The sequence below is a fragment of the Salmo trutta genome, chromosome 12, assembly GCF_901001165.1.
Source record: "Salmo trutta chromosome 12, fSalTru1.1, whole genome shotgun sequence".
NCBI classification, from domain to species: domain Eukaryota; kingdom Metazoa; phylum Chordata; class Actinopteri; order Salmoniformes; family Salmonidae; genus Salmo; species Salmo trutta.
The window spans coordinates 64,854,355-64,870,836 of NC_042968.1; the positions used below are offsets into that span (position 1 = coordinate 64,854,355).

At 43.4% G+C, this 16,482-nt stretch overlaps 1 protein-coding gene across 2 annotated transcripts; it reads left to right on the forward strand.

Annotated features, from left to right (window-relative positions):
- The first annotated feature begins 4,797 nt into the window (after nucleotides 1–4,797).
- On the forward strand, nucleotides 4,798–15,743 carry man1b1a (mannosidase, alpha, class 1B, member 1a). 2 transcript variants are annotated; one of them, XM_029769148.1, is made up of 14 exons: nucleotides 4,798–4,903; nucleotides 6,261–6,404; nucleotides 8,291–8,399; nucleotides 8,600–8,847; nucleotides 9,038–9,174; nucleotides 9,320–9,441; nucleotides 9,590–9,781; nucleotides 9,934–10,082; nucleotides 11,099–11,287; nucleotides 11,616–11,806; nucleotides 12,012–12,132; nucleotides 12,339–12,533; nucleotides 13,076–13,207; nucleotides 14,115–15,743. In XM_029769148.1, exons 2-14 carry the CDS (start codon nucleotides 6,303–6,305, stop codon nucleotides 14,322–14,324), a joined length of 2,097 nt encoding a protein of 698 aa, XP_029625008.1. In that variant the 5' UTR covers nucleotides 4,798–4,903; nucleotides 6,261–6,302; the 3' UTR covers nucleotides 14,325–15,743. The 2 variants fall into 2 exon arrangements, with proteins under 2 accessions (XP_029625008.1, XP_029625006.1); XM_029769146.1 differs by having other exon boundaries at nucleotides 4,817–5,308.
- Nucleotides 15,744–16,482: the final 739 nt, after the last annotated feature.

Below are 16,482 nucleotides of genomic sequence, written 5' to 3' on the forward strand. Positions count from 1 at the left end.
CCCCCAGACGATGATGTCATCCATCATAGTGTCCACTCCTGGAATGTGCTCAAAGATCATGTGGATTGTCTTGTGGTAGACCTCTGGTGCTGAGAGAATCCCATATGGTAGACAAAGAAATCTGTACCTGCCCTCAGGTGTGTTGAATATGCATAGCCTTGAGCTTGCATCATCTAGCTTCATTTGCCAGAATCCTGATGAGGCATCAAGCTTACTGAACCACTTTGCTCCAGCAAACTGCGACCTTATCTCTTCTCCGGTTGGCAACTTGAAATTCTCTCTCTTGATTACTTTGTTGAGATCTCTCGGGTCTAGACATATCCTGAGATCGCCGTTCTTTTTCACCACAATAACCAGTGAGTTTACCCAGTCTGTAGGTTCATCCATTTTTGTGATGACGTCCATCTTTTCCATTTGTCCGAGTTCCTCTTTGAGCTTTTTCCTCAGTGCAAATGGAACTTCTCTGCATGCATGCACAACTGGAGTAATTTTGTCATCAGTACATATTTTGTGTTCTCCTGGTAAACATCCAAGACCCTCAAACACGTCCTCATACTCAGCCAGGATCGATTCTTGGTCATTTTCAGTCTGTGATGTCACTACATACACTCTTTTCAACAAATTGAGCTTTTCACATGCATTGATTCCTATAATAGGCTGTACACTATTTTCCACAATCAGCAGCTGTGCTCTGAAATGTTTTCCTTTGTGATGTAAAGTTACAATGCAGCTACCTTTGACTGGTACGTTCTCCCCAGTATAACCAGTAACCTTAATTTCCATCGGGTGTATTTTGCTCTTCACCTTCAGTGTTTTGTAGTCATCCAGCGACAACAGGTTTACCTGTGCTCCAGTATCAAGCTTGAATGGTATTATAGTTTCATTCACAGTCAATGGCACAATCCATTCAGCATTTACTGCATTGCATATTTCCACAGAATCAACAAAGAATTCTTCAATCTCCTCGATTGTGTGAACCTTTTTCTTTGTAGCCTCAGCTTTGCAGCATTTTGAGAAATGATTATTTTTCCCACAGTTGTTACATGATTTGCCATATGCATTTTTTGGTCTGGTGGATAAATTCACATTTTCCACATGTAGTGTTTTGATTTCTCTCTTTTGCTTGTTTTTGTTTTGTAAGGCGTTGTGTGTGGTGCACCTGTCTTTTTATTGCATACACTGATGTCTCATCCCGGCACAGCTCTTTAGCTTGTTCTCTGGTGGTTTCAGCTGCTCGACACATATCAACTGCTTTATTCAAAGTTAAATCTTGCTCACGCAGCAATCTCGCCTTGAGTCCATTATCAAGTATGCCACAGACTGTCTTTCACTTGTGTCTTTCAGATTTTCAAATTCACATGTTTTGCTCAGTGTGTTCAGCTCAGCCAAATACTGGTCAAAACTAAATCCCTGTTTCTGATCATGAGAGAAAAACTGGTATCTCTCAAACGTGACGTTCTGGCTTAGTACAAAGTACTCCTCAAATTTAGCCATTAGCACAGTCAATGTCAAGTTTGCCTCGTCTTGCTGAAAGCTATTGTAAATGTCCAATGCATCCTCTCCAATAACATGTAGAAAAATGGAAGCTTTCAATTTGTCATCATCTCCCCCTGCACCACTGGCTGCTAGTTAGATATTGAATCTCTGCTTGAAACGTTTCCAATTGTCAGCTAAATTGCCTGTTAACCCCATACGAGTAGGAGGACTAAGCCTATCCATGACGGAGAACAAGAACAGTGTCAATTTCTCTTACTTCAGTATGTTGCTCATCAACTTGCTCGTCAACAGATTCCAATGCAGCCTCGCTCTCACTGCTGCCACTCTCGCTGCTGCGGCTCGTTGCCCTCACTCTTGCAAGCTAGCATCTTCGACTACTCACGTCACTTGACTTGTGGTAGAATGTTCAATTTTTGTGCTGAAATTTGCAGTTACTCCTTTCTTTTCTCTGTCTCGTCATAGCGACTACCAATCTGACACCATGTTATGTTTGTTCCTTATTGTCATAACCGTCGTAATGATCGGACCAAACTGCAGCGGGGATGTGAATCATCTTCTTGATTAATTAAAGAAATGAACACTGAACAAAAGAACGACAAAAAAAAACAGTCCTGTACGGTACATAGACTATACATGGAACAACCCCCCACAAACACAAGAGAAAATAAACCCACTTAAATATGGCCTCCAATTAGAAGCAACGACAACCAGTTGCTTCTAATTGGAGGTCGTTCCCAAAACTAACATAGAAATAGAAAAACTAGAAAACCCACATAGAAATAGAAAACATAGAACATACACCAAAAACCACGAAACACACAAAACAAACACCCCCTGACCAAACTACAATAACAAATAACCCCTTTTACTGGTCAGGACGTGACACTTATATAATGACAAACCGGGGCGTAGGTTTAACTACTTTTAATGAACATATACTTCAGCTAGAAAACTCCATGTTTAGCCATTCAAGGCATTCTTCAACCACCTGCCCCCTGCATAGCCTGCTGGGTAAAGTAATCTAAATGTTATTAACACATAACAACATATTATCTAAGTGAGTTCCTGAGATAGTCAGAATATGAATGTCATCTGTTACTAGCAAGTTATTGATTTCATGAACCTTGTTTCTTAGGCTACATATGTTAATGTGGGCTATTTTTTAGCACTATTCTGGGAAGAATATCAGAAGTAGACATGCTCATGTTATTTATGGTTGTGCTGATATTGCAGGGTGAGGTGCACACAGTGGACTTCCTACTAGGGCTCACCGCCTCAGTTCTAACAATATAACTCTGGTGCATAGGCACATGATTACTGCATACAATAGCTGTAGGATCAACAGAGGCATTCAGGGCAGTTAGAGCAACAGAAATTAGGTTACTTACATTGTCTGTCAATGCTCCTAGGATAATGTACATTTGCTGTAGCATTATCACAACTCAGCGACACAATGGTATGGATTAACTGAGCTGGTTTTGGGACATATATATTTCGCTTAGATATGCTCAATCTAAATAGTGTACCAAATGATTCAACTCAGTTTCTCCTTCAAGTACCATCTGGCAATCCACCCTGTGTGTCTGGGAAACGTGGGAAAGGGCTGTTGTTGCCATAGCAACGTACTCTGCACTTGCTCTGTGCAGAGGCCAACTGCAAATTGAAATCGGTGAGATAGACTCCTAAATTGATAGTTCTGTTTTTTAGGCGATTTTACAGCTATCTACTTCACATGCAGATACTGACTTTGCTATTATTGTATGTAGTTTGCTTGCTAACTAGCAAGCCTAGAGAGAGAGAGAACATTGCATTGTGGATTTTGTAGTCGACTTGAGCTACAACAGATTTCCACAACAATTTTCACATGTTGCTAAAAAACTTGTTATAACGAGAAATTACAAAACATATTGTTTTCACCAGTGGAGGCTTCTCAGAGGAGGACGGAGAGGACCATCCTCCTCAGTAAATTTATTTTTATTTTTATAGGGAAACATTGCACTAGCTACATGTGTGGAAAACATTTAATCACAAGTAAGACATTGTAACTCCATTCACTACTTGTAGCTGTATAGTATGTTTGCTTGTGTTGTTGGTCTTGGCTAGCTTAATGTTCCGGTCGGGTAACTACAGTAGCTAGCACTCACTCACTTAATTCAATTTAAGGGGTTTTATTGGCATGGGAAACATATGTTTACATTGCCAAAGCAAGTGAAATAGATAATAAACAAAAGTGAAATAAACAAAAAAATTACAGAAAAAGTTCCAAAATAATAAAGACATTTCAAATGTCATATTATGTCTATATACAGTGTTGTATACAAGACCATGGTGCTTGCCTACGGAGCTGTGAGGGGAACGGCACCTCCGTACCTTCAGGCTCTGATCAGGCCCTACACCCAAACAAGGGCACTGCGTTCATCCACCTCTGGCCTGCTCGCCTCCCTACCTCTGAGGAAGCACAGTTCCCGCTCAGCCCAGTCAAAACTGTTCGCCGCTCTGGCACCCCAATGGTGGAACAATCTCCCTCACGATGCCAGGACAGCGGAGTCAATCACCACCTTCCGGAGACACCTGAAACCCCACCTCTTTAAGGAATACCTGGGATAGGATAAAGTAATCCTTCTAAACCCCCCCCCTTTTAAAGGATTTAGATGCACTATTGTAAAGTGTTTGTTCTACTGGATATTATAGGTGAATGCACCAATTTGTAAGTCGCTCTGGATAAGAGCGTCTGCTAAATGACTTAAATGTAAATGTAAATGTTGTAATAATGTGCAAATAGTTCAAGTACAAAAGGGAAAATAAATAAACATAAATATAGGTTCTATTTACAGTGGTGTTTGTTTCTTCACTGGTAGCCCTTTTCGTGTGGCAACAGGTCACAAATCTTGTTGCTGTGATTGCATGCTGTGGTATTTCACCCAATTGATATGGGAGTTTATCACTCACTAACTCACTCAAGTGTCTGCTAACACCTTCATGAAAACAAGCATGAGGGAAGCCCTCAAATATTACGTTTTTATAAGTAGTGAGCAGGCATTGTGGACAAGTAATCTTTAGACATATTGTACTTTTCTTAAATGTAGTTTTGTAATTGACTAAAACAAGAGAACAACAACAAAATTGAGTTTGAAAAGGTCACGTTTTTACTGTGAGCCAATGGGGTAATAACCACAGGGTTATTTTCCCCACGGGCGGGCAGGGCCGCGACGTCTCGCAGCCAATGATGACGCGGCCTCGAGTCATGTGACCCACACTGAAATGTCCGGGGTTGGTGGAGTTTACAAAATAACAATCTCCGCCAACCGGGGCACCGGACCATGCAAAACGAATACGCCCATTGGTGAGCTGTCACTTTTTCAGGATGCAAGCTGCTATCAGCTAACCACAATTTTCACCAGTGGAGGTTAGTAAAATTTACCAGACTGGGCACCCGAACCTAGATAAATGTTGGTCTTTACAAAACCGTCCACTGTTTGGAGGCGAAAAAAGTAAGATAGCTAACTAGAGGCAGCTATCGAAAGGCTAGCTATCGTAAGCTAATAATATATAGTAGCTAGCTTGCCATGTTGTTGGGGAAATTAAAGGCATTCTCTCTCTCTCTTCACTTGCGAGAAATGTGGATCAATTGTCAACAGTACAAGTCAACACTATGATAGCTAGCTTTCCAATGTTGTAGGTTATAGGATAGGTAGCTAGCTAGCTAGAACTAGCTCATCATGACTCGCTCTTCCTAACGCGCCCGGGGAGAATACAGTCAGTGTGACAACAACGGAGGCTAACGTTCGCTACCTGGGCACAACGGGAAAAGGTAATAAGCGTATGGGGTACTTTTGAGTGACATAGCTAGCCAAAGAACTAAAAGGTTCCTACTTTTGTCTGTGACATAGCTGTAGCTAGTTAGCGACAAATTGTCAGCCAACTAGCTAGGTATGATTCATAACTCCTAGCTAACTATATTTCTAGTTTTTAACTCCAAAGACAAGACAGATTGTAAAAAGCCTTGTCTTTTGGAGTTATGAATCATAGTTAGCTAGCCAGCCAACTAGATATCATTTAATTTAATTTGGGGAACAAACATATACAACAAAATGTACAATGTGGACCCAGAGGATATCACTTGAAAGTATTCATTAAAACGCTTGTTTCCAAAGTGGTCCTCGATGGTAATAACAATTATAATGTTTTAAAAGGCAATACAAAATTACAAACAACCATAAATACATTCATTTATGTTGACATCCTAAAAAGTGGCACTATTCACTGCACTTTCCCCAACCTTAAAAATCAACCATATTAATGTAACATTAAAACAATCTCTTCATTGTACATCATACCTGTCATTAAAATAAATACACCTGGCCAGCAGTGGGGGGTGTGTGTGTGTGTGGGGGGGGGGGCAGTGGAGTGGTTTCTCTTACTTAGACACAACCTTGTCCAAATTAAAACCTTTGCCTGCTTTTTAAAGCTGTTTCTACTTTTTCTTTTTTTGATCTCCAGGCAGGGGCTATTCCATAGACAACTAGTTCAGTTGCTATCTAACTGGCCTTGATGCCTTAGTTGCTAATCTTAGTTCAAGTAATGTTAGCTAGCTAGCTGACAATAAAAAGCCTCCTTGTGGACATTGAAACAAACTAAATGAAATAATGAGTCAAATGGACCCTTAACTTAAAGGAAGAGTTGAGACACTCCTGTTATTTTTCCTCTACCATTTTTTAGGTCAATTAATCCTAAACTATTCCCTTCTCTTCCCCATCCCTCAGTCCAGCGTCTTTGACATATGACGGTACCACTCAGCTGGAGAGATGTACCCCCCGTCTAGAAAGGACTTCATCGCACTGACCCTCAGTGACCAACACAGCCGCAGCTACAACAACGGAAAGCACCGCCGCCAGTCCTGCTGGAGGGTGAGTATTATTGATTTCAAGCCCTTGTCCTGCGGCCACTTTTTCACAACAGTACTGTGAACTGGGGCCATATGTATCAAGCAACTCTGAGTAGGAGTGCTTATCTAGGATCAGCTCCCCCCTTTTCCATTTAATCTTATTCAGTGTGACCTAAAAGGCTAAACTGTACCTAAATCAGCACTCCTACTCGGAGAAGATTTATGCATACGGCCCCAGGCTTTCTCCCACTCTTTTCTCAATACGGTGCTGTCATGCCAAAATCAGCATGTCCTTGTGTTTGCTGTCCTTCTTTCAAACTGGTTTCATATTTCACTCTCAAAGGAACCCCCCCCTGATAAAAGGCATTGTAGCCTACCTCCTCCAGTCAAGCATTGAGATGCTTCCAGATAGGTCGTTGGTACTTTCTTGTTGATTGAAAGATAACTCATTGGGAGATCAACATGGACTAGAGCTGTTGTAAAATGTTTATTAAACAGAAGCAAGCGGAATGAAACGAGTAGGCACCTACCTGAATTTATCCAATAGAAACTTTTGTTTTGCTAAGTTTGCTTACATTTGGTTCTTAAACGGTAAACTGTTTCTGTAATGAATACGCCCCTGGTTTTCAGGTGCTTAACAGAACCAGCAGAGATGTGCTTTTTAAACCTGCCATTATTTTGTTTTGTATATGCTGGTGCAATATGCAAAAATAATAGCAATCATGAATGTAAGGAGTATGGCTTATAGTAGTTTTCATTGGTATAGGGCAGAGTAGGCTATGTCTTCTTGTGTATTGTCTTAATTAGATGGATTCCAGTGACAGTCTCTTCTGAGACAGTGATGCATTGTTTTCCATCATGGCTCACTGATAATTGCTCAGAGAGGTATTTGAGCTCAACACAAGTGTTAATTAGGCTAAGTAGCCGGGCTACAGTACTTGCGTGTATCCTGTTGTGCCTCTAGCTATTTTTTGTTGTCTCCCATGGGAGAGCATCCCTCTATCCTCACTGCTTGCTTGCATATATCAGTCTGTGTAAGCTAGTGGAAAAACAACCATCTAGAGATGTTGGCGTTGTACTGGGCAAGTAACACAATAGCTTACACAGTGTTTGTCAAAAGCTTTTATCCCTCATAAACGGTGATTTGGTATGGGGAAATGAGCTACGGTCCTAATGTCATTTGAATTGACCCTTCGCTAAGCCCTGCCCACTTGTTTACTGTTGCAAGCGCAGGCAACATTTTCTCAGGAAACACTGGCGAAATCCCCTTTTTAATACACAATGAAATTAAGCACAGACTACCCCTTGCTAATCAGGAATCTCTTGGGTATGTTGTGGTGGACTGTCATTACAATTGCTTCAAGGGAACCTGGTAAAATTCTGTTTGTAGTGTAGCTAGCCACTGGAGGGGTCTGAATGCACTGTGCATGCAGTCGAAGCTACTAAGCACTTTTGGAGCTAAAAAGTGCTCTCAAATCGTTTGCTGATGTCGACGGCAGATTAGTTATATTCATGATATAGCCAAGTTCTATTAAGTGGCTAGCTAGGGTTAGCAACATTTGGTGGTCAACGAGACTGAAAGCTAGCTAACAAACAATGTAACAGAAGTATAATTTGGGATTTTTAAAAATACGCCAACAGGCTCTGCAATTCAGGAATCACAGTGGCAAGTACACCTGGTATACTTTTCAATTATTTAGCCATTTAAACAATACATTTTTTCCCCCACTGGCTTGCGTCATGTGTTTCTAACGTGAGCTTGTCCGAGGTGTCAGACTCGTCGACAGTTGCTGTCTACATTGGAGCGCTGCAATTGGTTGCCCAAAATTCCGGGGCCAGGCTTAGCGAAGGATCAATTGATAGATGTTAAATTGCTTTTGAGTGCTTATTTTCCTCTCTCCTCTGTAGAAGTGGAAGCAGCTGTCTCGGCTGCAGCGCAGTCTCATCCTCTTCCTGCTGGCTCTGCTGCTGATATGTGGACTGCTCTCCTACCCAAGCTTCTCAGAGCAATGGAGAGGTAGGCCTCTTTCTCCACTCTCACTCGCTGTTAGTCTTTTGTATTTGTATGCTGCTATTGATGTTTCAGAGCATGCTCCTGTGCTGTGTATTGATGTTTGTAGTGTGTGTGTGTGTGTGTGTGTGTGTGTGTGTGTGTGTGTGTGTGTGTGTGTGTGTGTGTGTGTGTGTGTGTGTGTGTGTGTGTGTGTGCACACTAAGGCATGTCGGACAGGGCGGTAAGGGAGGACTGGGATGAAGACTGGGAAAGAGGCCTGAAACCCGTCCCTCCAGGGGTAAACCCTGTGGCTGGCCCAGCTGGAGGTCCGGCTGTGGGCCTGGCTGGTGTAGCGGTCGGCCCAGAGTTGGACCCAGAGTTGGGTCTAGCTGTGGGTCCAGGACTCATACCAGAGGTCATTCCAGAACCCCGGAGGCCAAAGGTCCCCTCTGTACCCAAACCTCCAGCCAAGGTCAGGACCAGTCTGGCTATTGCACTATACTTAACTACTTTGATAGGTTTTATTAAACATAAAACCAAACAACCATTCAAGTGATTCTGGGTCCAAGAACAGACAGTGAAGCAACTGTTTTGGCTGTCATTCAGCACCTTTGTCAGAACTTGCTGTAATGTATTCTAATTAGCTCTGTTTACCTATGTAGAAGCGACCATTCCCCAACAAGAGAGGACCTCCAAGCCTGCAGAAGGAGCGGAATGTATCAGATTCACTGGTAAAACCAGTGGAGAAAGTGCCAGTGGAGAAAGCTGAAGAGGATGAGGGAGAGAAGCCTCTTGTCAGGTAAAAACCTATTGTCAACCGTAACGACACTTGATGTCGAATTCAACTCTTTTGCCCAATCAGGATCATTCTGCGGTAATACTGTTATTACTATTTATTTACAGCTCCATGTCCTTTATATGTGTTATGTGTTTCATACGCGTAGCTGGCGAGGAGCCATGATCGAGGCAGACGAGGCTACAGAACCCCCACCCTCTGCCCATGAGAATGATGCCGCTGTTCCTCTGGTGCCAGTCAACCCTGAGGACACAGCCCCACTGGCACCAGGTAAGTCTCTGCCACACGCACCATCTCACACCCTCAACCATACCGCACACCCTCACCCACTCCAGAGCTTGACCAGTTGTGGTGTCTTTGGCTTCAGAAATATACATGTTTGTGTGTGTGCTTGAGAGAATGTGCTTACTGTGTGTAGTTTCAGTGAAGCCTGTGGACAGGCTGGAGATGGTGCGAGAGGCCTTTAGGCATGCGTGGAAGGGCTATAAGGAGTTTGCCTGGGGTCATGATGAGCTCAAGCCTGTGTCTAAGTCCTACGGGGAGTGGTTTGGCCTGGGCCTGACTCTCATTGATGCTCTGGACACAATGTGGATCCTGGGACTGAAAGAAGGTAGCTAGGTCTCCTAACACAGAAACAGACACGCCCCGCTCTCTCTTTACTAATTGCTTCTTTCTATTTGCAGCTGTGAAACAGAACCCAAGGCTGAATTTCTCTCTCTGTCTCCCTGTCTCTCGCTTGCTTGCTTGCTCGCTCGCTCACAGAGTTTGAGGAGGCGAGGAAGTGGGTAGAGACTGAGTTGTCATTCTCTAAGAATGTAGACGTGAACCTGTTTGAGAGCACCATCCGGATCCTGGGAGGCCTGCTAAGCACCTACCACCTGACTGGCGACGAGATGTTCCTGGAGAAGGCTGTGAGTGACATGGGAAGGAAGGCTAGGACAGATTGGGCGACTCTTCTTTCACCCTTTCAATCTCACTATTCACTGATCCCTGAGGCTTCTGGCTGACACATACCCTGAGTGTACAAAACATTAGGAACACTGACCAGGTGAAAACTATGATCCCTTATTGATGTAACTTGTTAAATCCACTTCAGTCAATGTAGAGGAAGGGAAGGAGACAGGTTAAAAAATGATTTTTAATCCTTGAGACGTATTGTGTATGTGCGCCATTGAGGGTGAATTGGCAAGACAAAAGATTGAATTGACTTTATACGGGGTATAGTAGTAGGTGCCAGGCGCACCAGTTTGAGTGTGTCAAGAACTGCAACACAACAGTCTCCCGTGTGTATCAAGAATGGTCCACCACCCTAAGGACATCCAGCCAACTTGACACAACTATGGGAAGCATTGGAGTCAACATGGGCCAGCATCCCTGTAGAACGCTTTCAACACCTTGTAGAGTCCATGCCCTGATGAACTGAGGCTGTTCTGAAGGCAAAAGGGGGGATGCAACTCAATATTAGGAAGATGTTTTGTATACTCAGTGTACATCAGCGCAGGAAAAATACTATTTTCTTCCCACATGGGAATACCACGAGCAAAATGTTTTTAATTTAAACCGGTCATAAAAGCTCTATGCAAAGTTGTTTACTAACTGGTGATGCGCAAGTTAGATAAATATGAGATCAACCTTTTTTTTATCACCCACCTAAATTCAAACATGCACATTCTTAACCAATGTTCAAATTCTTCTTTCTAAATAAATCACTGAAAACCTCAAATTGTATCTACAAACTTAGTACGTTTCATTGCCTGAGGTAATGATAAATGAATGGAAAGTATTTTGATTCAGAGCCAATTTTGAAAAGGAATCTGAAGAATTAATGAGTCAGACAAGTACTTAATTCAATTAGCTAATTTACTAATGAGTGCTAATGAGGATTGATAGCTATGTTCTCATCTTTCCTTCCCTTGTGCTCTTGTAGAAAGATATTGGCTTGAGGTTGATGCCTGCTTTCAAAACCCCCTCCAAGATCCCCTTCTCTGATGTGAACATTGGGAAGGGCACGGCCCACCCCCCTCGCTGGACGTCTGACAGCACCCTGGCCGAGGTCACCAGTGTCCAGCTGGAGTTCAGAGAGCTCAGCCGCCTCACCCAGGACCCGCAGTACCAGGTGAGGCCAGAGAGGGGGGCTCTATGTATCGTGTCATGTGTGTTCTGAGTGTAGACTACATTTTTTTTTTTTATTTTTGTATACATTTTTTTCAGACAGTGATCTCTGTTATCTGTCAACGGATGACTCCCATTGAAAAAACATTGTCTCAATACGTAAATTTCAGACACAAAATCTCTGTCCAGCCGAATAGGTTGAAGTGTGAGGAGTTTAACTTGTTATTGCATAAGTTTGAATTTGAGAAGGTGTTCCGTTGCAAAACGTTTTTCTACAGTCCGCTCTAATGAATATGACCCAAGTCTTTATCAACCTGCCTGTGCATCCCTAGGAGGTGGTGAATGAGGTGATGAGGCTGGTCCATAAGCTGCCAGGGAAGCATGACGGCCTGGTGCCCATGTTCATCAACACCAACAGCGGCCAATTCACCCACAAAGGAGTCTTCACCCTGGGGGCCCGGGCTGACAGCTACTATGAGTACCTGCTCAAACAGTGGATCCAGGGAGGCAAGACGGAACCAGAGTAAGCACCTTCCTATCAATTTTGCCTTTAAGATAATAATGACTAAGATGGCATGGACACAGAGGACCTGATCCTAGATCAGCACACCTACTCGAGAGGCTTTATGAATACAGGCCCAGATCACATATATGATTAGATTAGAGTGCTTTGAGGAGACTGCCGGATTTCAGATAAACGAATAGAGATTGATGGGTGTGTTGTTTAGTCTGTTGGAGGACTACCTGGAGGCAATAGAGGGGGTCAAGAAGCACTTGCTGAGAACCAGTGGCCCCACAAAGCTGACCTTCGTAGGGGAGCTCAACCACAATCGCTTCAACCCCAAGATGGTGAGAGACTACACAGAACATCCAATACCAATATACACTGTATGTACTACTTTACATGTTTACAATAAACGCTCTCTCCCCTCTCACTCACTCTCTCGCTCACTCTCTCTCCCCCCTCTCGCACCCTCTCCCCGTCTCTCTCTACCCCTGTCCCTCTCTCTCTCTCTCTCTCTCTCTCTCAATCTGGCTCTCTCGCTCTCTCTCAGGACCACCTGGTATGTTTCCTGCCTGGCACGCTTGCGCTGGGTGCCCACAATGGGCTGCCGGAGGATCACATGGAGCTGGCCCTGCAGCTGATGGAGACGTGCCACCAGATGTACATCCAGATGGAGACGGGCCTGAGCCCCGAGATTGCCCACTTCAACCTGCAGCCCTACGACGGGCGAGACATCGACGTCAAGGTGGGTTCTACAAGAACAATATTGAGAGCATCCCAGATGGCACGCTGCTCTTTATTTAGTGCACAACGTAGGGAATAGGGTGCAAATTAGGACACTGTGTGAGATATAGATGTATTTGGCTCCTACTGTATGTCTTCCAATCCTAGTTTACTATGATGCGAGTCTTATTTCTCTGTCTTCCTTCTCTAGAGATGTTTAATGGCAGAGTAACAGGAGTCAAGTGTGGCTCTACGGCGTAATAAAGCTGAAAACAGCTCTGATCTTTGTTTTCTCCTCACTGCTGGAACTAACCCTCAATTTGCTTTCCAAATACGTCTCGTCAGTTCTTAAGGTCGTTTGAAAATTCCATTTGATTTAGGTTGGAACTGCTACAGCATATACAAACATCTCCAATCAAAGCGTACAAAAATGTCTTTGCCTTCACTTTACCGTTAATGTTTATGGTTGAGCCTCAAATGGCACCCTATTCCCTAAAAGTAGTGCGCTGTATAGGGGATGGGATGCACCCCAATGTGAGTTTGCACGTCTTTTTCTCCCCCCAGCCTGCAGACAGACACAACCTCCTGAGACCAGAGACCGTGGAGAGTCTGTTCTACCTGTACAGGTTCACTAAGGACGCCAAATACAGAGACTGGGGCTGGGACATTCTAGAGAGCTTCAACAAATATACCAGGGTGAGTCCCGACGTTTTAATGTACGCCAGACAGCACAGCGACTCCACCTTCACTGATCTGTTACGTCTGATAACTTGCCAGACATTCATTGGATAGATCAATAGTTGTTTGGCAACAATGTTACTGCGCTGACTTTGTCTAATTAACCCACTAACAGTCAGAATGAATCTTAACAAAAACTATATAACCCTGTGGTAAATGTTGACGTTTTCTTCCTGGGCAAGTCTTAATTACTCAATTCTACACCTAGCTAAGGAGTTTTGTGGTTGAAGAAGCACTATTTCTGAAGTTTGAAATGTGCCTGAAAATTATAGCTAGCTAGCTTGGTTGGTTGTTAGCTGAGCCAATCCCGCTGGCTGCGTAATGAAACAAGCTAAATTCTGAGAACAGCCCCATCATTCCGGGGAGTATGACTTCCATCAGCCAGCTTGCTCCAAGTTAAAACATTGATGTCTGTAAGGTGTGTGTGCTAACTACAACACGTTTGATCACCTGATTGACTGGTGGTGTATGGGTTTGGCCAGCCGGTGCGTCTGCCAGCTGTTTCATAGCGTGTCAATGCCAGAACGCCGTCATTAAAAAAAAACAGGTTCTACTTTCATGCAGCTGCAGAGGAATCTTTATTATTATAAAAATAAATTAAAAAGTTCCACAATTTGCATGACAGATAGCTCATGGCAACACTGTTGCATTAGAAAGACGCCATCTGTAGGAAGACAATTGGGTGAGTACTTGAATTTCTCAATTAACATAATCATCTTGAGCTGTTATACCAAGCTGCCTTCTCAAGGGATCCAGCTTGACTCGCTGTGGTGGTGGTGCACAGTCAGACAGTTTTGTAGATGGGGTTTCGTTTGGGTTTCCTGTGTTACTCGCTGCTTCCCCTCATGCTCGTCTTCCTGTCCAGGTGCCAAGTGGAGGCTACACTTCCATCAGTAACGTGCGCGACCCCGTGAACCCGGGTCCGAGGGACAAGATGGAGAGCTTCTTCCTGGGGGAGACGCTCAAGTACTTCTACCTGCTGTTTTCAGACGACCTGGAGCTGCTCAGCCTGGACAAATACGTGTTCAACACAGAGGCCCACCCACTACCCATCTGGCAATTGCCCCCTGTCTGAGACAGGAAGTGATGTCATAGAGAAGTAGCCTACCACGAGATCCCAGGGTTTGAACTTCCTAGCTGTTGCCTTCTCAATGGATCCAGCTTGACTCACTGTGCACAGTAGAAGACAAAGTCGTCAATGGGTTTTCAAGTGGAGAGGTTTTCCTTGGATGGGATGGGATGGGGGGGTAGAGCTGGTATAGAGCTGGTCTCTTGTACAAAGCTTTTGTAGTTTGGAGTAGACACACTTGAGAATCTTGATGAGAAGAGCGAAGGTCTACAGAATCAGCTCAACAGAAACTAGACTGAGACTCCCCCAGGTGCCAGTTTGATTATTTTCTAACACTAAAAAGTAGTATAATCCTCTCCCTTCCCCTCCCCGACCGGCTGACGAAGGATATGTAATAAGGTGGAAGTACCAGAAGATGATTACGCTTTCCCATTGATTTGTCCTATACATTTATGTTAGAGCATTGTTTACCCTGAAGGGAGTACTGAATACATGGGTTGAATTGTTGAGAGGCTTTAATGGTAGGTGAAACACTCCTACCCCATAGGTCTTTCAGGAGTTCCTCTCCTTGATAGCCATTACCACAGAAATAGAATGAGTAGAATGGGCGTCGCCATTTACGTCGGTTAATCCATTTTGTGTGTTCATTCTATTTCTATGGGCCTTACACCACTAGTTACTACTGTCGATGTGGAGGACCAGTTGAAGTAGCCTATAGTACCGTGACTGTGAAGCTCCTGTGATGAAAAAATGCGTTGCACTTTCATCTCTAAAATGTAAGGATTTGTCTTTTTGTATATTTAAGTGATGTGGGAGTAGATTTTGAGTAGTGATGCATGCAGGTGATTCTGCGTGCTTTAGCTGAATAGATAAAAACCAACACTGATGGCCTATGAATGAAATGCCATGAATCATTGTTGCACATGGGGCCACAGCCTACAATGACAGTCATTTTTTTAATGTATTTATGGTGAATGTCTTTTTTTCATTGATTTGTTTTTGTGTTTTTCATGATGACTTATAACAAGTCTAACCCTCCTGTTTCATGGGATTGTATGAAGGGTAATTGGGAACGTAATCGAGGTAATGAAGTAATGGCACGTTTGTATACTTTTAAATGTGATTTCACCAATGCAGACATAAGTTGTGTAAATAACTCAATATTGCTGTGTTATGAGAATTTCATGCATATTTCATTTGGGACCATGTGTCTGTGTATTCGTCTCATCGTGAGGGAGTTAAGGTTTATGCAATCGACTTGTAGGCAAGTCTCTCATGACTGAACTGCGACATTTTGGGTTCTGGTTTCCTAGATTAATCGACTTGCCACAGCCTAATTAGAGTGCTGCCACTGAGAATTCTCATGTTTGGGTTCTGGGTAGAATATATTCTTGTTGCTTGAATTAAATCTGTTACAAAGCCAGACTCATTATCAGTCAGAATTAATACCAGAATGAATGAATATAGACTAGTAAGAGTCTATGAGAAGGGTTCTTGTTTTCTTAAGGTGTTTGTGATATTAGGCTGATGGCTAGTTAAGCATACCTACAGAGCGCTCAATCACGAATGGTTGTTTCTCCCAATTTTATGCTGTGCCTGCTGAAGATGTCCAGGGTAGACACTGAGTGTACAAAACATTAGGAATGCCTTCCTAATAAAGTCGTGCCCCCTTTTGCCCTCAGAACAGCCTCAGTTCATCGGGACATGGACTCTACAAGGTGTTGAAAGCGTTCCACAGGGATGCTGGCCCATGTTGACTCCAATGCTTCCCACAGTTGGGTGGTGGACCATTCTTGATGCACATGGGAAACTGAGCGTGAAAAACCCAGCAGCGTTTCATTTACACACTCAAACTGGTGCGCCTGGCACCTACTACCATACTCCGTTCAGAGGAACTTAAATATTTTGTCTTGCCCATTCACCCGCTGAATGCCACACATACACATTACATGTCTCAATTGTCTCTTGTAATCATTTTTTTAACCTGTCTCCTCTCCATCTACACTCACATTGAATTGGATTTAACAAGTGACATCAATAAGGGATCATAGCGTTCGCCTGGTCAGTCTGTTTTGGAAAGAGCAGGTGTCCCTAATGTTTTGTACACAGTGTATATAGTTAATGGTTATGTCTTGTAGAGCATTTTGGCAAGGAAGGTGTCTTA

Excerpts from the sequence above, each read along its gene's own strand:
- man1b1a (XM_029769148.1), top strand. The coding sequence starts at position 6,303 with ATGTACCCCCCGTCTAGAAAGGACTTCATCGCACTGACCCTCAGTGAC. Across the intron at positions 9,175-9,319 it reads GGAGAGAAGCCTCTTGTCAG|CTGGCGAGGAGCCATGATCG; the intron begins GTAAAAACCTAT and ends TCATACGCGTAG. Across the intron at positions 12,534-13,075 it reads GGCGAGACATCGACGTCAAG|CCTGCAGACAGACACAACCT; the intron begins GTGGGTTCTACA and ends TTCTCCCCCCAG.